The sequence below is a fragment of the Apium graveolens genome, chromosome 1, assembly GCF_009905375.1.
Source record: "Apium graveolens cultivar Ventura chromosome 1, ASM990537v1, whole genome shotgun sequence".
In the NCBI taxonomy this organism is placed as follows: Eukaryota; Viridiplantae; Streptophyta; class Magnoliopsida; order Apiales; family Apiaceae; genus Apium; species Apium graveolens.
This window is the reverse complement of record NC_133647.1, coordinates 66,328,546-66,351,212: the sequence shown is the minus strand read 5'-3', so window position 1 is coordinate 66,351,212 and position 22,667 is coordinate 66,328,546. Positions and strand designations below refer to the sequence as shown.

The window sequence follows — 22,667 nt, the reverse complement described above, 5'->3', positions numbered from 1 at the left end:
CCTTATCATCTTTCTCGGTATTAATCTCTTATCTATTTGTTGGCTCTCTTCCTTCATTCATCACTTTTTCTGGCATAATCTGTTCTTTTCCAATAATTCGGGCTGTATTGCAATCTCAAACAGCTTTTCGGTACCGGCTCCGGTTACTTTCACTTCTATTTCCAATTTCTCAAAATCTCTTATAAATTCTCCCAAAGACATTACAATCTTGAGTCTCTCCTTTTTACTAAGGGTATCAGCCACCACATTGGCTTTCCCCGAATGATAAAGAATCTCCCACTCATCATTCTTGATTAGCTCTAACCGTCTCCTCTGGCGTATGTTGAGCTCTTTCCGCGTGAAAATGTACTAGAGCACTTATGGTTTGTGTAAATCTCGCACTTCTATTCATACCAGTAGTGCCTCCAATATTTAGGGCAAAACTATTGCCACGAGCCCAAACTCATGGGTGGGGATATCGAATTTCATATTACCTCGATTGTCTTGACGTGTACGCGAGTACCTTGTTGTGCTGTATAAGAGCACCCTAATTTCTTATACGAAGCGTCAGTACAAATCACAAAATCTTCTTTTCCATCCGGTGCCGTCGCCAACCTTTGTTTCAGTTCTTGAAAGCTGTTCTCGCATTTTTCTGTCCATTAGAACTTCTCAGTCTTACGAGTAAGCCGCGTTAAAGGGGGCTACTATCTTTACAAACTTGAACGAACCTCTGGTAGTGACCGGCCAATCCTACCTCTGGTAGTTGCCCTAACCATGGTTATCAATTCCTCAGTGGTCCTTTATTCATTCTTGTCAGGATCCTCCATGGGATCCTCCTCAGCAACTATCCCTTCTAGGACAACGTCCTCAACCGCTATATCCTCAATATCAACATTATCCGGTCCTGCATTAGGACGCTCCATCGGATCCACAATCTAATCTCCAATAAGTAATAAAACATCATCACGTTGTTGTTCCTCAACCTCAGGGTTCGGAGTCCCGCTACCATATACGAGAATGAACTATGATACTATCACGATACTTATAAGGGTTCTCGTAAGGGTTTTAACCGTCAGTGCTACGTTAGGTAGCCCGACTATGAACTTGGCAAGAGTTCTTATTATCTTAGTGAACTTATTATCTTAACGTCACATCATCTCTGAGGTTTATAACGCTTGGCTCTGATACCACTTCTGTAACACCCCCAAATCCGGGGTCGGGGATCCGGGTTGTCACGAGTTCCATTTCCCTTAATAACACCCAATCTTAATAAATAATCAACTACTCTGTACTGTGACCCCACAATAAACACACACACCACAAGTTATAGTCTCAGAGATGAACACTCAAAAAAATAACACAAGTCCTTATATTCCACAATTATAAACCGTTACACCTTAAAAAGGTTCTGAATAAATTTACATATTCCTTGCCATTATTACAATTCATATTATACATAAGTCTGGTTCATCAATAGTTGAAAACCTAGCCTATTGGTAGCTCCTACCTCAGCTACGACGGCATCAACGCTTTCAGAAGACTGCAGAACATTTTCTAACCGCTTGCGAATCGGGAGCTTGGTCATGTTCATCTTTTCTATCTGTTGTTATGTGATGAAAGAAGAAAGCAAGGGTGAGCAGCAAGCCCACCAAAATAATATGTATAATGATTAACAATATATGAGCCTTCTCATAGTACTCATGAAAGTCTTGGTCAAAAGAAATGAACCAAGTTTGATATCTTAATGCGATGAAGTCGCAAAATATTCAGTATATATACATATATACTTTTCAAAATCTTGGAAGTCCTCTTCCATGCATAATATACACAGAGTTCCAGTTTATAATTGTATAAAAATATCGTTGCAAGGTGATCTCATATATCTACCCTTGTCTCAACGTTTTTCTAAAAATCTTTGATATGCATAAGATAATCATTAACTAGATATAAGTTGAAAATATGAAGTTACAAGATACCCCAATATACTTATATCTTTTCCAAATATTACTTGAACTACCACCGTTCAAGTTATAATCAGTTCAAAAGTTCATCACATAGATGAGACTACAAGACAAGATTTGAATATATTCAATCTTTGAATATCATTATAAATAATGAAGTTACGAGATACTTCATTAAGTCTCGATATATATATACACCTATATATATACATTTCTTACACTCCTTGAAAACCTCTGTTATGAAAATTATAAACAGAGTTGCAATATCCAATGAATTTGGAAAGGAGAAAACCTTGGCATAAACCTGATATCATGCTGATCAGGCAAATATACCAATAAGTAACCTTTTCTACTAGTAGATGGACGAATTTCCCACTGGTCATCACCCTGGTCGCAATAGGACCTTATGCTGAACTGCCACTCAGCAACTTACGCATTTGATGGACTCCCACTGAGCCACTTACACTATCATGGACGCCCACTGAGCCCATGTTGCTTATGCCGACTCGATAGATGGACTTACTTCCCGAACTTTGGGTAAGTAATCAATTCATTTACCAAAACTGCAACCTTGTTACGAATATAAAATACACCACAGAGCCGGATCCCTCTGGTTTTGAGCGAGTATTTAAATCCCCTTTTTAAAAGGAAGATCTTAAATATATAAAAAATGAGTTTTGGGATCCGCTCTAACTTTTGAAAATCATTTTAAAGACTCGAAAATACTTTAAAGAGTGTTTGGAATAATGCTGATTTAATAAAGTAAATCAGTCTCAATATAAAAAGAAATATCTGAATATTATTATTTAAATAATATTCCCATAAAGAATAATTGAGGTAGAAGTTGGAAAACTTATACTTGAAATGAGTATTAAATAACCAAAGATATACTTATAAGAAAGTACTATCTTTATTTGAATAATCAAAAATAAGTTTGATTATCGACACCTTATTCTTTAATAAAATAAAGAAAATATCTTAGCAAATAATCGGAGTCATAGATCCTCAAATGAATATTCAAATAATATTCATTAAATAATATAAACTGAGTCATAAGCCCTCGAATGAATACTCAAATGATATTCAAATAATAAAATAAACTGAGTCATAAGCTCTCGAATGAATATTCAAATAATAAAATAAAATGAGTCATAAGCCCTCGAATGAATATTCAAATAATATTCAAATAATAAAATAAACTGAGTCATAAGCCCTCGAATGAATATTCGAAATAATATTCGATTAATAAAATAAAAGGAGTCATAAGTCCTCGGATGAATATTCAAGTAATATTCAATTAAGTAAAATAAAGGTATCGAATAAACCTTATTCGATCAATAGTTTTGAAAACCATATTCATATATATATAAATATATATATATAATATACTCGGGAACATCGACTCCCGGTTTAGAAATATATTCACCTTTGGGTCCCCTATACTAAGGGTATACGCAACTACTGCTTATTTCTAGCATAGGTATTATGCAACTATAAGCATTGAAATCAACAGATAGATAACCAGATTACGAAACAGACATGCATATATACCATATCAGCATGCTCCAATATATCGTAAAAATTGCTAATAACAATCATGCACTTATCACAAGATAATGCATATACATATATTTACATCACAACAACAGTATAACGGGTAGAAAACTTTCCTGAGCGACTGGGGGTTACAAATGGCTCGGGACGAGTCTGGTAACCTATAAACAACATATAAGTTGGAATTAAACCGAAGTCACTTGTAAATCTATACTTTAACCAAATTAGACTCTAACGCTCGGTTTGCGCTTACTGATTCTCTTAAGTCACTCGAGTACCCTCGGCTCCACCATTTTTAATAAATTAACCATTACGAGTTTTAAGGCGATTCCTTCGCGAGTGTCTTACCAACTGCCTATTACACTTTACATAAATGTTTCATACTCCAATTAGTCATTTAAGGTCTTTAACCTATGTTTCAATGTAAGGCGAGGGGTAAAGGTTCGTTCGCGAAACACCGTTACTTAAAACGGTTGTTTCTCCTAAACCGTACATCGGATTCAAGCAAACCACATATCAAAACGAAGCTTGAAACATAACCTATCTAAGCATGGAAGTGGTTAGTTTATAGAAGTGGGTGTTCGGGTCCAACAGTTAATCACAAAACAGTTTATAGAAAATCGGGCATTACGACGGCTATTAGCTAACGATTTCCAAAGTTTAAACTACACCAAATCATCACCAATTCAACAACAATCCAACATCCATCAACATCAAACTAAACCCATTCATCTAAGCACTATTATCATCCAAACAAACCAAACTTAAAACTAAGGGTTCAAGAGTTTATACCTTCCTTGGAGAGTGGGTAGTCACTAACAAGCCTCTAGGAACCTTGATCTATGCTTAATCAACCTTAAGCTTTCATGAAAATCAAGAAAATCAAAGTAAGTTACTATTCACTACTATTCATCATCATCTTTGATGAGTGGATTAGCTATGCAAACCATGGAATCTTGATCTTAAACTCATGGTATAACTAAGTTATGAAATATAAGATCCAAGGAAACAAACCTTGTAATTTTCCATGGCCTAGAACTTGAGTTTGGAAAATCTATTTCTTCATTTCTTGAAAAGGTCGAATGGAAGAAGAAAGAAATGGGGGAGAGCTTTTGCTTGCTTGTCTTGCCTTGATATTTGTGCAAAGAATGCATGGTTGTGGTTAATTATTGGCTAAATATCTTCTTTTCACTTGCTTATGTCATTGCTTGCATCACTACTTTGCTACATGTCTCATTCTTGTGGTGTGATGATGTCACCTTGCTTCTAACCACATGTTTTAGCTTATATTAGAAGCTTCCTTCTCATGTTACTTGCATGTGCTTGCCCCTTGGATGTTTATTTGTTTTACGGTTCGCTTAACTCTCTTTCTCGTTGATCATTTGAGGGATCATACCCGGGATCTTATTACTTGGGTTCCCTTAACCTTTCTCAATACATTATATTCCTTTTTATAATCCTCTCTTATAATCCTTGAATTTAAATCCCTTTAATCATGTTACCTTATACTCAATTCTTTCGGTATCTGGTGGATTTTCGAGAAAAATCAAAGTGTTCGGAATTGGATTCTGACGATCTTTACATACACTTATTTACTTTATGGAATACTAATACGATCTTAGAATATCCATAACAGAACCCCTACATAGTGTGGCATGAAAAGTTTTCTCATTCAGCAAAAACACTATTCATAAGGGTTTCAAAAATTTCCAAAAATTGGGGTTATTACATGGCCAATCAACCTCGACACCGGTGTCTCGGAAAATAGTAATGAGAGCGTATGTCACATCTTCAGCAAAATGACTGTGAATGTCGTGCATGGCCTCAATATGCCGAATCAACCTTCTATACTGCGCATCATCACCAATACCAGTCCTATCAATGTGCACGAGAGGAACCATCTGTAAGCACGGGAGGAACTGGCCGGTCACCCTTTAGATTATCATAAATGTATTCCAACCCCTTGTCCTGGGGTGCACCTAAAAATGCAGAACTCAAGTGATCTGGTAATGGGTTGAGATCAAGTGTGGGAGCTTCTTCAATATAAGGCTCGAGACGCTCTTGAGAAATTTTCAGCTCTGCTAACCCAAGAGAATCGAATGGCATATCCAACTTCCTCTTCCACGGAGGTGCATTCAAAACCTGCAGTTGCTCTGCTCCTTCTTCATCTTCAATAACTGATTCCCCTATGAAGGATATCTCTAAGGTACTTACTTTGGCAAGTACTCAAGCTCCGAATCCATGACAAAGTCGACCCGCTCTACTTTAAAGCACTCATCTTTAGCTGTGGGTAACTTTATTTCCTTAACACATTAAAAGTGACCTTCTGATCTTGAACCTTCATCGTAAGCTCTCCTTTTTGGACATCGATCATAGTTTGGTCTGTAGCCAAGAATGGTCTTCCTAAGATAATGGGAATCTTCTTATCTTACTAAAAATCAAGAATTACAAAGTTAGCAGGAAAGATGAGTTTGTCCGCCTTGACCAAGACATCCTCCACAATGCCTCGTGGATATGTAATATAACGATCAGCCAACTGCATAGACATGTTCACAGGTTTTGGATCAGTTAGTCTAAGTTTCTTGAAAACTGAAAAGGGCATCAGATTGATGCTAGCTCCCAAGTCACACAAACACTTTTCGAATGACAAGTTTCCAATAGTGCAAGGAATAGTGAAACTTTCAGGATCTTTAAGCTTCGGAGGTAACTTTTGTTGCAGAATAGCACTGCACTCCTCTGTTAGAGCAACAGTGTCTAAGTCATCGAGCTTCACTTTCCGAGATAGAATACCCTTCATGAAATTCACATAGCTAGGCATATGTTCAAGAGCTTCAACGAAAGGTATGTTAATATGAAGTTTCATGAACACCTCCAGAAACTTAGCAAATTGCTTATCCAACTTCTGCTTCTGCAGCTACTTCGCAAAAGGAGGTGGAGGATAGACATGTTTATACTCTGTATTACCCTCAGGAGGAGTGTGTTCCACAGTTTTCTTCCTTGATTCCACCTCGTCATCCTTTTGCACCACTGTTTCAGCTACAATCTCATTTTCTGGGTTGGAAAAGGTGTAGATGCACTTGTATTTTGGACAAAGTATCCAGACTCTTTGTCTTGCTGAATTTTGGGGCTTGCGACCTTTTCGGATCTCAAGGTGATGGCGTTCACCTATTCGTTAACTTCCCTCTTCCCTGGATTGGCTTTTGTATCACTAGGAAGCATTCATGTTGGTCGATTCAATAAGGCGTTAGCAATTTGCCCTATCTGGTTCTCCAGAGTCTTGATAAAAACAACTTGGCTTTGGCATATAAGAGCCTGGTTTTTGCACATAAGCCGCAACTCCTTAAATTCAGATTTTTCATTCGAAGATAGACCTGCACCTCCATGAGTTTGTTGTTGAAATTGGAGTTGTTGTCTTGGTGCATATTGCGGTTGTTAAAAACCATGAGGGTTGAATTACTTTGCTGCATACTGTTGATAAGGCTATTGCATCGCACCCTGATTTTTGCTCCAGCTGAAGTTAGGATGATTCCAGTTGTCAGGATGATAAGTGTCTGGAACTGGTTACTGCGATCTCTGAAAGTTGCTCACAAACTGAGCTAATTCAGTAGATATAGCGCACTGCTCCGTCGCATACGAACCTGCACACAGCTCACAAACTCTGGTTATCTGATTAACACCATAGTTAGCCAGAGAATCGATCTTCTTAGACAACGCCTTTAGTTGAGCAGTGATAGCTGTAGTTGTATCCACTTCAAGAACTCATGCTACCTTGCCCTATGGCAATCTCTGGGTTGGATACTGATATTCATTAGCAGCCATCAGTTCAATTAGATCATAAGCTTCCTAATAGCTCTTTTCCCATAATGCTCCACCTGATGCTGCGTCAAGCATGGGTCTTGACTGTGCTCCCAAACCGTTATAGAAGCAATTGCTGATCATCCAATCAGGCATTCTATGATGAGGACACTTCCTAAGCATCTCCTTGTAGCGCTCCCAAGCTTTACATAAAGTTTCTCCCGATTGCTGTGCAAATTGAGTAAGAGCATTCCTGAGCACAGCTGTCTTCGCCATAGGGAAGAATTTAGTGAGAAACTTTTGAGCAAGATCCTCCCAAGCAGTGATACAACCTGCTGGTAGAGAATGTAACCAGCTCTTAACCTTGTCCCTCAGATAGAATGGAAAAAGCCTCAGCTTTATAGCATCTTCAAAAACATTTTTGAACTCGAAAGTATCACAAATCTCGATGATATCCCTAATATGCATATTAGGATCTTTCGTTGGAGAACCCCCAAAATGGATTGAATTTTATACCATCTGAATTATGCCAGGCTTGATCTCAAAGGTATTAGCTGTGATAGCTAACCTGACAATGCTAGATTGAGTGTCATTCATCCAGGGTTGAGAAAAATCCATCAACGCTTTCGTTGGTGCTGCTGGATCTCCCATTGTAATGAGTACTTGAAACACAAACAAATAAACCGTGAAAGTAAAAGAATCTGAGTCAATGAACTTTAACGACCACTGACGTCAAGCACATAAACTAAAAATTAATACCGAGTCCCCGATAGCGGCGCCAAAAACTTGTTAGGGCGAAAACACGCGCTAAAATTACACGCAAGTATACGCGTTCACAAGTAGTATAAGATATAAATCAGATTCATTCCCACAGAGACTGGTTTAGGTCAAGTTGAGATTATGCACTTATGCAACAATTTATGGCTATCGTTCAATGCTAAGACAATAACAAGTTGAGATGTTTATAACTAAGATTAAACTAACATGCAATTAACAAAGAATAAAAGTGATTGAATTAACTATATGAGACAAACATAGGATTCTAACTTCATTAAATACTTCATTCAAGGTCATTGTTCTTAACCTTAGCATGCAATGGTGATGACAACTAATCAGATAACACGAAACTAGTAAACGCCAACTTTTGTTATACGAATACCCTACTACCAGACATTCACAAAAAAGATAGAAGCTGAATAGACACCAATTATGTTGATACCTTATATGTCTATAGAATTTGACAACATAAAGTTTTAATGCGCAAGTTATCTATCGTGATTACATAGGGTAAGTAATATGGTTACAATTACCTATGAATCATGCATAATAAATACATGAACCTATGCTAGCATGGAAAGTTCTAAATCTCTATATTCACTTTCGCTTCAACAGAGATTAACACGCTATCTTATATGTTAGTTACGCACATAAGACGAATAAGCACAACCAATACTAGGTTATCAATCAATCACCACACAGCAAGATATTGAAACAAATTAACTATAGAAATCCATAAGTAAATCCGTTAGAACCCCACGATAACAATTAGTTAATAGCCGAACTCATCATCACCGTGGGTTCCGACGAAATCATGGTATAATAAACTAAGTCTTTATAAAATGAATAAATAATCAAAGTTCGTAAATTAATAGGTTCAACAAACAAGAAAACTAGCATTCAAGATTACAACTCAATCAAAGAATCACAAGTAAAAACAAGTTTTTCTTCTCCTTTGTTGTAATTGTGTTCCTAGGACTTCTGGTCGTCTTCTCCTTAGTCTCCGTTGTTGTTAAAAACGTCTTTTTAATTAGTATTTATATGCTTCTAACAGATCTGGGCTTCAAAATATCAGAATTGTAGTCAAAACAGGATCCTGCAAAAAAACACCGGTCGGTCGCCCCGCAAAACAGCGCGGGTGCGCTGACTTCCTGACAAACCGGCGCGGCCGCTCCCAAGAAGGGCGCGGCCGCCCTGTCCTTCTGGATTTTTGTTCTTTTTCTTGTTTCTTCTATAACTTGAGTTCCGTCTGTCAGAATTTGGCGATCAAATAGTTCACGCGAAGCTCTCGACATCCTTTACAATTTGGGAATGGCCTTGAATTCAGATTCTTGGCTCTTTTCAGCATACATTCAATAAAAACTCCGTTCTTCCTCCAACTAGTGCCTGTAATGCAATATCACAAAAACATATCAAAAATACCAACAACTTGAGTCAAAAACACCAACTTAAACTTATAATGAAGCGTTTCGAGTAGATATAAAATGCACTTATCAATGGACTCATGAGATGCTGTAATGCTATTTCGGCTAATATCGGCTTGTTGTCATCATAAGTGTCAAGTGTATGGGGGCCACCTCCAGTTGGGCCTGGGGTTCCTTTTTATTGGGTTTTAGTGGAATTTTTTGGCTTAATTGTATTATTACCTATAAAAAATGACTGGATTTTGAACGATTTTTATTTTTGCAGTCGTATTCAATTAAAAATAATCGATGCCGGTCATATTTCCACTAAAAACGACCGCCTGTACCTGGTCGTTTTTGGCCTTGTTTATAATTTGTTGTTTTGTCGATGCAGTCCATTACAGTAAAATGTAATTTTGATCTGTGGCGTCAATATATATAAAATATCAAGGTCAATATATATATAGCATATTTCACAAAAAATTCAGCACATGAACACATGAATGTTTTGGGTATCTGAAAAACGGTGGAATTGTAAAGTACACATCATACCCTGACTTCTCAGCTCTAAGTCTTGATCTTTTACCATAATGAGAGAAGATAGAAGGTAGTTGAATTTGACCAATAACTTTTATGTGCATTTTCCGTACTCCAAGTTTGGCTGTTTTATTGAATTTCCACACTCAAGTTTAGGCTTTGACACTGAATCTGTCCTCTTAAATCAATCACAAGGGAGATAATACCATAATTACACTTCAGAAAAAGAAAAGAAGAAATGGCGTAACTACATGGATAATCTTCAAAATGACCTAATTATAGACAGACAAACCTTGCGTTTTAGAATTTAAGACACCTTATATTATTAAAAATTTAAAATTTAAATAGTTAAAATCTTAAAAAGTCATCATCCGGCTGCTCAGGTGAGTCTTCAATAGCGGTGATTTATGTGTATGATTTCTTATTTTTTTAATATTATTATTTTTTAGTTTTTCATAATTTATTGATTATTTTGTTATGTTATAATTTGAATTACTAAAATTAATATTGGAAGTGTTTGCTTTCCTACAAAATAGATAAAAATGAAGTTGAGTGCTATTAAAATAGGTAAGTGCTCCTGGCGATTATTAGATTAGGAAACCTCAGTCACTTACACTTACACTTAATCATATGGAGTACATGTGAGTCTCGGGTTAAACTTTAATAATGGTTGGGGCTTTTAAGCCAAATATGATTTAGTTTGTTCCACTAGTTAACACCTTGCTAAAAAATTTGTTAATACTTTTCAAAACTAATTTTATTATTAGTTTGTTATTATTTTATTATTGAACTTAATTTTTAATAGCACTCAACTTTATTTTTACCTATTTTGTAGGAAAACAAACACTTCCAATATTAATTTTAGTAATTCAAATTATAACATAACAAAATAATTAATAAATTATCAAAAACTAAAAAATAATAATATTAAAAAAAATAACAAATCATCCACATAAATCACAGCTATTAAAGACTCACCTGAGCAGCGGGATGATGACTTTTTAAGATTTTAACTATTTGAATTTTAAAATTTTAATAATATAATAGATACAAAATAATATATAAATATTTTAATTTCATTAATCTCAATCATATATAATTATTATCTTTTATAATTTTTTTTATATAATAATAAAATTATAAATATTATAATTAATTCGTGGAATAGTATAGATTAAACAAAGACCGCAGGAAAGCTGAAGAGAATTAGTATATAAAAATTGGTGACAAATTGCATGAAGATTTTAGGTAAATTGCTTTTCTTTGTAATACAAATACAAATGATGATGGAATGTTTCACTTTCACGAAACTGTACTTTTTTCATGTAAACAACTATTAAACGTGCGAATAGTTAAAAGTATAGGGCTCTGGTCAAAGCAGTATAGCATGTGATTGATTTGAAGCTAATAATTCTTTGTGATCATATATTATTTAATACAGTCCGACGGTCCATTTTGTCTATATAAGTCCCCCCCTCAACTGCTTCTAATTTCCAATCATACAGGTACTCCGCAAAAATATACTAAAAGTACAGCATCCGAAATCTAGTAAAATGTGTTCGCAAATACTCTCCGATTCGGATTTTGCAGTGCTCGAATCTATTCGTCAACACCTTTTGGAAGATGCTGTTCATTTCGATCCTTGGAATCCAAGCGATCGTCCGGTATATGAACGAAATCTTAGCTTTGGCAGTAGTGATAGTAGCACGGACTCTGTAGTGAGTGACGATTATACGTCAGAATGGATCGACATGTTGAAGACGGAGGAAACAAAGCAAGAGTTGGTGCAGGCACGTTCACCTAAGAATAAGCCGCCTGAGTGGAAGCGATACCGAGGTGTTAGGAGGCGTCCGTGGGGGAAGTTTGCAGCGGAGATAAGAAATCCAGCCAAAAGGGGAGCTAGAATATGGCTGGGGACGTATGACACACCCGAGGATGCAGCATTGGCCTATGACAAAGCTGCTTTCAAGATTCGTGGCTCCCGGGCTAAGGTTAATTTTCCAAACTTGCTTAGACCCAACTTGAGCGAAAAATCAAATGCCTCTACCCACAAATTAACTTCACAGTCGTCGACCTCATCATCAGAGGATGGTTACATGAAAAATACCAACACTTACATTAATAGTCCCATGGAGGATTTCCAAGATATATTTACATTAACGGATGAAGATTTATTCTTTATGGAGTCTCTTTAAGAAAGATAAATAAAAGGAACCCACCCTCAATTTTTTTGCTTTCGCTTAAGCCAAGTTGTGATGGGCATATTGAATCGACCCAGAGTGTCAAAAATATAACTAGCCAGAGATATCATCCTCCAACCATCTATCATGAATCATGCATTATGCTGTTCCTTATTTAAGAGATCACAGCTAGTTGATTTGGATAATTATGCATTAAGGTGTATAGTGGCGGATGCAGAGTTTTGTTTCTCTTTCTTCACTATGTACGAATTATTGAGACGGGCGGCCGTCCAAATTTAAATACTTTTTTTTATCCTTTTTACTATTTTTTTTATATAAAAGTTCTAAAAATTAAGTATCTCAACCATTTTATTTTTAACTTATGTTCATCATAAATTAAAAATACTCAAGTTACGATAATTTTATTAATGTAATTATGGGGAACTTAATTTTTAAGCGTGGACATTTCAGAAAATTAACATATTTATACCGAAATTTTTTAATAAAAAATATTAATTTTTGAATTGGGGACACGTGTCCCCCCTTGACCCTTACATAGATCCTCTCTTAACAGTGTACAAATGCGTATATAGGATGCATTGCCACACTCGTGTTATGGTTGTTATTGATCATCCAAACTCCAAACCTCCTTAATTACATTATTAAAGTGTTGAATTTATCGCAATTTTACATATGTAAAACTTTAATAATATATTGTTGCAAATTAAGCTGCAACTCTGCAAGTAATGGCGAAAACAGAAAATTCCAATGCCGTAAAAAAATAAAGAGATAAACTACTTCGTTGCAGGGTCGATCTCGGAATTTAGGAGGCCTTACCTAGAATCAATCTATGATGATATAATGTTGATATCCTGTGCACGTCTAAATTTAAAGGATTTCAAAATTTAATGAACTTTAATTGTTGGATCATAGTTAAAAGTCTTGTTGGTGTATATAATAATATGCATTTGCCTCAACCACCCCACTCCACACTAAATTGTAAATTTATGGAACCACGATAAAAATAGAAAATTGTTATAAGAAGAATTTGTGTGGTATGAGAAAGAATCAAGCTTCTTGTAAAAATTAATAGGGAGTTTGATGTAACACCCCTTCTTTAAATAAAAGAACATATTACTTAAAATCCATATATCCGCAAACAGAGCACTAATATATCTCTAAATAATAATTAAACAGTCTAAAATCTCCAAATATTATTAAATTGCCAAACTGTCTAAAACAATAATATAAATGTAGAATCTCTAATTAAATAATTAAGTCTTGAAAATGATAAAGTCTGAAATCCTAATCGATAAATGAGGTAGCTCTCCACCACACAGTCCCAGATCCCCCTAAGCACCTGCCAGAAAAAGAATACGGCATGAGCTAAACGCCCAGTACGGATTTGGAATACAATTTATAAAACAAAAAATCAGAAATAAGTAATCCGTAATTTATAATAAAACAACAATTTTAAAAATAAGTAAGGCTGAAGCAACGAGGGGTTAGGATATTTCATACCGAGATCAGAACAGATACAAATACACACATCATAGGGTACCTAATGTGTGCAACAGAATGGATAACGTGTACGGCATATACAACGTCACCATAAATCAAACCACAAATCAAACTCTGGGTGCACCCACGTATCCTGTACAAATATCAAATGCGCAAAAGCTCCTCCCAAGAGCTAACAGAACGATACGTCGTGACCAATCACACTGTCACGGAAGTGTCATGTCACTGGTGCCGCAATGACATGGCTGTAGTACCCCTGCAGTCGGTTAACTCGGTATACCCTAAATCACACTAAGGGTCCAAATAAAATAATTCTCGCAGAATTTAAAATCATCTCAGACAAATAATTTAAATTTCCAAAACAGGGGGTGTCATAGATAAATTTTGAAAACCACATAACAGATATTTAAAATTTCCAAATCAATTTTAAAACAATTTTCGGAAGTCAGAAAAAGTCAAATCAAATATTGAATGAACAGGATACAGAAGAACTGAACGAATCAAATATTTCTAAATGCTAACAGGAGTAGCGCTGAATAAAAAGGGGACATAATCCGTACCTTAAAAATCAAAACAAAGAATATTATCCAACTCCGCCAACGATTCGCTAAATTCTCGGCCCAAAATCTATATACAAAATTATAATATGCGATGAATATAGATTTTATGTATCCATTTATTAATCAATCATTACTACTTATAAATTGCTTAGATTTTTTTTTTAATACATGATTGCAGTATATCTAACCAGACACAGGAAATCAAGTCATGTTCTAGTTTTAGATTGTAATTCCTTCTTTTATAACTATTTTTAATACCAACGAACCTGAATGACCATGACCTAATATTCAACTAACTAAAAATTTAACCTTAATATACTAAATCATCGTTTGACTCCTCTGCATAAACCCACTTATATGAATATTGCACCTGCTAATTTAACAAGTAATAATATGATTTAAGTTACAACATATTAAGGTCCTAAGAACATGCATTGACTGACTAATAACCTCAAATCTACCATTTAAATTATAAACTTTAAATATAGATTCAAAGAGTCTGAGTAACGTATAAGTTTAAATAATTTATTTATTGATGCACAAAATCGCATAAAATTAACTTAACAATTGAGTACTAGTGTGGTGTTTTCAATCTCTGTTTGTACTACAGTTGAGTCACATAACCACCAAATATACTATTAAAATACTAATATAAGGATACATCAGTGATGCACATGAATTTTATACCTGATCTTGTTGACACAACTTACTGAATTAGCCAACTCGAGCGCCTCTGTTGTTTCTCTCTGTTTTTTTTCTTTCCTCCGCGACTGCTCCCTCAGGTTTTGTTATTAGACTCGTATACTCAAACATAAATCGAATAAACTAATATATAGAGTATGTAATATCCTAAGACCTTTAGAATTTTAATAATAAACTAAATTGTCTAACATAAATCCCTCTTCTAAAACAATTAATTAATCTATTAGAACACTTCTTTTTATTCTAATTATAATTTAAATCTTTTACTTATTATTATTATTATTATTATTATTATTATTATTATTATTATTATTTAAAAATCACTGATATTACATATATACCCCCTTAAAAAGCATTTCGTCCCCGGAATCAAACGAAACTAAATAGTCGTACCTGAATCGAATAAATACGGATATTTCTCACGAATAGATTCTTCTAATTCCCAAGTAGCCTCTCTCTCTGAATGATTTTTCCACAAAACTTTCACAAACGGAATGGTGTTCTTCCTCAAAACTCGCTCTTCTCGAGCTAAGATAGCCTCAGTTTCCTCCTCACAAGAAAGATCCTCTCTAATCTTATGTAATGGATACTGAACTACATGTAATGGATGATATTTGTAGCCCCTCAAAACTGACACATGAAACACATTATGCACATGAGATAGTTGTGGTGGCAACGCAACTCTTTAAGATACTTCCCCTACTTTCTCCATAACATCAAAAGGGCCAACATATCTCGGACTAAGCTTTCCCTTCATACCAAAATGCTTCACACCCTTACAAGGAGACACCTTCAAGAACACATGATCACCTGGCTCAAATCCACCAAACTTCCGATGTTGATCCGCATAACTCTTTTGACGAGATCGAGCTTCCTTCAGACTTTCTTTAACTTTCTCTACCTTCTCATTAGTAATTCTAACTAACTCCGATCCTTCGATGACTCTCTCACCAATCTCATCCCAACAAGATGGTGCCCTACACCTCCTACCATACAAAACCTCAAATGGTGGCATACCAATACTCGCGTGCCAACTATTATTGTACGCAAACTCAACAAGTTACAAATATTTATCCCAATCACTTGTCCACTCTAACGCGCAAGCCCTCAACATATCCTCCAATGTCTGAATCGTCATCTCTGACTGTCCATCGGTCTGCGGATGATAAGCTGTACTGAAATTAAGCCTCGTACCCCAAGCTTGCTGGAATCCCTTCCAAAAACACGATGTAAACCTCGTATCTCTGTCAGAAACTATCGACACAGGCACACCATGAAGTCTAACAATATCTCGCTGAAAAATCTCTGCCAACTCATGAATAGGAGTAGTCTCTCTAATAGGCAAGAAGTGAGCGGACTTAGTAAGTCTATCAACCACCACCCATATGACATCGTTCTTCTTGAAAGTCCTCGGCAAATGAGTCACAAAATCCATAGTAATGTTTTCCCACTTCCAAACTGGAATATCTAGCTGCTGCAACAATCCACTAGGCCTCTGATGGTCTATCTTCACTTGTTGACATGTAAGACATTTTCCCACAAATTCTGCTATATCTCCCTTCATTCTACTCCACCAAAAGTGCTTCTTCAAATCCCTATATATCTTGGTGGAACTTGGATGGATAGAGAATGAAGAACTATAAGCCTCCTTTAAAATTTCCTCGCGAATTATCGGGTCTGTAGGAACACACAATTTTCCACCCAACCATATCACACCTTCCTCATCAACACGAAAATGTGTTTGCTTTCCACCTACCACCTCAGATCTAATAGCTTTTAAACCCGTATCAGTCTTCTGAGCTTCCTTAACCCTTGAAATAAGATTTGGTTCTACTTTCAAACTTGCAATGCTACCTCTGACCCTCTGACATATAATTCAACACCCAATCGCTCCAAATCTGAAATAAGGTTCGGCTGAGTAATGAGAGATGTAACACTCCCCAAGTTCTTCCTACTAAGAGCGTCCGCCACTACATTCGCCTTCCCTGGATGGTACTGAATATTTGCATCATAATCCTTAAGAAGTTCAAGCCACCTTCGCTGCCTCATGTTAAGCTCCTTCTGAGTAAAGATGTATTTGAGACTCTTGTGATCAATAAAGATGTCACAAGTCTCTCCATAAAGATAGTGTCTCCAAATCTTCAAAGCAAATACGACAGCCGCTAACTCCAAGTCATGGGTAGGATAGTTCACCTCATAAGGTTTAAGTTGCCTAGAGGCGTAAGAAATCACTTTTCCATGCTGCATAAGAACACACCCCAATCCTCTCTTAGAAGCATCACTATAAACCTGAAAACCTCCACTTCCTGATGGCAACACAAGTATTAGAGCTAACACCAACCTCTTCTTTAACTCTTGAAAGCTCTTCTCGTGATCATCATTCCACTCGAACTTAATTCCCTTCCTCATTAGCTGAGTCAATGGCAAAGCTATGGAAGAGAAACCTTCCACATAACGCCTGTAGTAACCTGCCAAACCGAAGAAAATCCTCACCTCCATCAGATTGCTAGGTCTGGGCCAATTAGTAATAGCCTCGACTTTCGCAGGATCCAATTCAATGCCCCTACCAGACACAATATACCCCAAGAATGCCACTTCCTCCAACCAGAATTCACACTTGGAAAATTTCGCAAACAACTTCTTCTCCCTCAAAATTTCAAGTACAGTACGTAAATACTCCTCATGCTCCTCTCTGCTCCTAGAGTATATCAAGATATCATCGATGAAGACCACCACGAATTTATCCAGATAATCATGAAAGACCTGATTCATCAAATCCATAAATACCGCTGGTGCATTCGTCAACCCAAAGGACATCACGAGAAACTTATAATGACCATAACGAGTGCAAAATGCAGTCTTCGGAATGTCTTCCTCCCTAACTCGTAACTGATGGTAACCAGATCTCAAATCTATCTTCGAAAAGTACTTCGCCCCTTGCAACTGATCAAACAAGTCATCAATGCGTGGCAAAGGATACCTGTTTCTGACAGTCACCTTATTCAACTCCCTATAGTCAATTCACAATCTCATGGAACCATCCTTTTTCTTCACAAACAATACAGGAGCGCCCCATGGAGACATACTTGGCCCGATAAATCCCCTATCCAACAACTCCTGCAGCTGCTCCTTCAATTCCTGCAACTCAAGTGGTGCCATCCGGTAAGGCGCCTTGGAAATAGGCTCAGCACCTGGAACTAGTTCAATAGTAAACTCCACCTCTCTATGTGGTGGCAAACCTGGTAGCTCATCGGGGAACACATCTTCATACTCTTTCATAACTGGATAATCCTCGATGCGAGGTTTATCCTTCGATGTATCCTTCACGAAAGCAAGGTAGCCATCACAACCCTTAGACAACAATATACTCGCCTTTAGAGCAGAAGTTAACTTAACATCCCCCTTCGGCTGAGACCACTGGTATACAAATTCTGGTTTATCTGCATCCCCAAAGATCACCCTCTTTCCTTGACAATCAATTGTGGCATGATGTTCACTCAACCAATCCATGCCCAAGATAATGTCAAAGTCATGCATCTCCATCGGAAGCAAGTTAACCTTACAATTTTTATCTCCAACAGCTACCGGACACTCTCGATACACATCAGAAATAACAACAGAATTCCCCATCGGGGTAGAAATAGACATATAAGGATATAATAATGAAGGTGCAACGCCAAAATGACAAACAAATGATAAAAACACAACATAATGGGTCGAACCAGTATCAAATAACACATAAGCATCATGTCTACCAACAAGAAGTGTTCCTGAAACGGTACCTGAATTAGCTGCTGCCTGATTTGCCGTCAATGCAAACACTCTGGCTGTAGGATTCTGCTGACTGCCATTACCACTACCACCGCCAGCTCCTCATCCACCAGGGTTGCATGACACTGTACAATCCTTTTCCCTATGGGACATGCTACCACACAAGAAACAAGCCCCAGTCTGTCTGTAACAAGCTCTACCTGGATGATGTCCACCACATGTAGCACAAAGAGTCACTGTAATTATATTGGGGTTTCCCCCATACACTGAGTAACGGCTCTTCCCCTGTTGACGATTCTACCACTGCCTAGGCTGCTTCTGTCGCTGAAACTGCTGATTCTGATTCTGACCAACATACTGATTCCGGCCGTGAAATGACTGACCAACCCTATTCTGATTATGTCCGTGCCACTGTCCCTGCTGACCACTCTGACCTCCATACCACTGTCTACCCTGTACAAAACTCTGATCATCCCTAGTCCTCTTACTACCACTGTTAGACCTGGAAGTCCTGAAATCTATGTGCTCCTTCTCAACATCCTTTGCTGCATCATCCGCCTCTGCCACATTATCAAATTTAAAAGAAATTATGGAACCCCTCAGATTAGACTTCAACCCCCATTTAAATTTATTAGCCTGCTACGCAGCAGTCCCTGCAACTGTCCTAGTAAATCCAGCCAACCTTATAAACCTTGCCATATAATCAGTAATGCTCTCATCATGGTGCTGCGCAATAGAATGAAACTCCCTCAAATAAGCCTCCCTATCAGCATTAGAGAAGTATTGCTCATAGAACACCTCCTTGAATCCCTTCCATTCCAAAGCCTCTGCATACTGCTCCCCTCTAGTAGCTTTCACTCCTCTCCACCATCTCTAAGCATCACCCTCCAACTTATACACAGCTAACCTGACCTTCTGAATCTCATCACAACCCAGTGCATCAAAAATCTTTTCGAGATGAACAATCCAATTTTCAACATCAATAGGAGTCGGTGCTGCACTAAAAGAGTGTGGTTTCTACTTCACAAACCTCTCCAACCATACAAACGGCTCCAGCTGATGGCCCTGACCATTCTGATTCTAATTCCCATTGCCATTCTGATTTCCATGTCCATTCTGGTTTCCATCTCCATTCTGATTTCCTTGTCCATTCTGATTTTCCCCGCCATTCTGATTTCCTTGGTTTGCCAAAGCCTGCTGTACAGCCTGAGCCACTGCTTGCCCTATCATCTCAGTAAGCTGAGCGGGGTCAATATGAAAATGATCACTTCTAGGAGGCATCTACAATATAAGATAGCGAATGAATGAAGATTATGAGAATAAATATGATGAAGCAGTTATAAACATATTTTAGAATGATGAAGCAAAATTAAATGATAAGGAGCAGAAAGAAACAAGATTAAATAGAACACCCATCCCATCGTCTACCCAAACTCACAGGTCAACCTAAGTAGGTTTTCTACAAGAAAGAACCTAGGCTCTGATGCCATCTCTGTAACAACCCCTTCTTTAAATAAAAGGAGATATTACTTAAAATCCATAAACCCGCATACAGAGCACTAATATATCTCTAAATAAAAATTAAACAGTCTAAAATCTCCAAATATTATTAAATCGCCAAACTGTCTAAAACAAAAATATAAATGTAGAATCTCTAATTAAATAATTAAGTCTTGAAAATGATAAAGTCTGAAATCCTAATCGATAAATGGGGTAGCTCTCCACCACACAGTCCCAGATCCCCCTAAGCACCTGCCAGAAAAAGAATACGGCATGAGCTAAACGCCCAGTACGGATTTGGAATACAATTTATAAAACAAGAGATCAGAAATAAATAATCTGTAATTTATAATAAAACAACAATTTTAAAAATAAGTAAGGCTGAAGCAACGAGGGGTTAGGATATTTCATACCGAGATCAGAACAGATACAAATACATATATCATAGGGTACCTACTGTGTGCAACAGAATGGATAACGTGTACGGCATATACAACGTCACCATAAATCAAACCACAAATCAAACTCTGGGTGCACCCACGTATCCTGAACAAATATCAAATGCGCAAAAGCTCCTCCCAAGAGCTAAAAGAAGGATATTCTGTGACCAATCACACTGTCACGGAAGTGTCATGTCACTGGTGCCGCAATGACACGGCTGTAGTACCCTACAGCTGGTTAACTCGGTATACCCTAAATCATACTAAGGGTCCAAATAAAATAATTCTTGCAGAATTTAAAATCATCTCAGACAAATAATTTAAATTTCCAAAACAGAGGGTGTCATAGATATATTTTGAAAACCGCATAACAGATATTTAAAATTTCCAAATCAATTTTAAAATAATTTTCGGAAGTCAGAAAAAGTCAAATCAAATATTGAATGAGTAGGATACTAAAGAACTGAACGAATCAAATATTTCTAAATGCTAACAGGAGTAGCGCTGAATTAAAAAGGGACATAATCTGTACCTTAAAAATGAAAACAAAGAATATTATCCAACTCCGCCAACGATTCGCTAAATTCTCGGCCCAAAATCTATATACAAAATTATAATATGCGATGAATATAGATTTTATGTATCCATTTATTAATCAATCATTACTAGTTATAAATTGCTTAGATTTTTTTTAATACATGATTGCAGTAGATCTAACGAGACACAGGAAATCAAGTCATGTACTAGTTTTAGATTGTAATTCCTTCTTTTATAACTATTTTTAACACCAACGAACATGAATGACCATGACCTAATATTTAACTAACTAAAAATTTAACCTTAATATACTAAATCATCGTTTGACTCCTCTGCATAAACCCCCTTATATGAATATTACACCTGCTAATTTAACAAGTAAAAACATGATTTAAGTTACAACATATTAAGGTGCTAAGAACATGCATTGACCGACTAATAACCTCAAATCTGCCATTAAAATTATAAACTTTAAATATAGATTCAAAGAGTCTGAGTACCGTATAAGTTTAAATAATTTATTTATCGATGCACAAAATCGCATAAAATTAACTTAACAATTGAGTACTAGTGTGGTGTTTTCAATCTCTGTTTGTACTACAGGGTTGAGTCACATAACCACCAAATATACTATTAAAATACTAATATAAGGATACATCAGTGATGCACATGAATTTTATACCTGATCTTGTTGACACAACTTACTGAATTAGCCAACCCGAGCGCCTCTGTTGTTTCTCTCTGTTTTTTTTCTTTGCTCCGCGACTGCTCCCTGGGGTTTTGTTATTAGACTCGTATACTCAAACATAAATCGAATAAACTAATATATAGAGTATGTAATATCCTAAAACCTTTAGAATTTTAATAATAAACTAAATTGTCTAACATACCCCTCTTCTAAAATAATTAATTAATCTATTAGAGCACTTCTTTTTATTCTAATTATAATTTAAAATCTTTTACTTATTATTATTATTATTATTATTATTATTATTATTATTATTATTATTATTGTTATAGTTATTGTTATTATTGTTATTATTATTATTATTATTATTATGTTTATTATTATAATTATTATTATTTAAAAATCACTGATATTATATTTGAGTACTAGTTTAAGTTAAAAGAAATGGAAATATATAAATGATCCTATCATGATTCAAATTTTATTCCAAACTAATCGTTCCAACCGAACACGACATGTAGTGATAGGGCTCTCAATGGATCGGATTTGGATCAGATCGCCCTTAATTCATATCATGATCCATTTATTTTTACCGAATTCAGATCGGATCATAACCGGATTTTTTAAAGTATGATCCATATCCTGATCCGGCTTCGAATTTTCGGATCGGAGCTCCGCTCCGTTATATTTACAAGAAGACTGATTTTATTAAATGTTGAAATCACTAATAATAACGATATACAAAATCATAATGCAAAGTTT

The 22,667-nt window shown here is 36.3% G+C and overlaps 1 protein-coding gene and 1 non-coding gene across 2 annotated transcripts; both read left to right on the top strand.

Annotated features, from left to right (window-relative positions):
- Positions 1-7,443: 7,443 nt before the first annotated feature.
- Positions 7,444-7,550, top strand: LOC141680923 (small nucleolar RNA R71). Its single transcript, XR_012558449.1, has one exon. It is a non-coding gene; the product is annotated as a small nucleolar RNA R71 (small nucleolar RNA).
- A 3,929-nt stretch (positions 7,551-11,479) lies between these two features.
- LOC141664109 (ethylene-responsive transcription factor 1-like) lies at positions 11,480-12,523 on the top strand. Its single transcript, XM_074470013.1, has one exon. It carries the CDS (start codon positions 11,560-11,562, stop codon positions 12,199-12,201), a length of 642 nt encoding a protein of 213 aa, XP_074326114.1. The 5' UTR covers positions 11,480-11,559; the 3' UTR covers positions 12,202-12,523.
- The last annotated feature ends 10,144 nt before the right edge of the window (positions 12,524-22,667 follow it).

What these genes read in the sequence shown, in the direction of transcription:
- LOC141664109 (XM_074470013.1), top strand. Translation starts at nt 11,560, where the DNA reads ATGTGTTCGCAAATACTCTCCGATTCGGATTTTGCAGTGCTCGAATCT.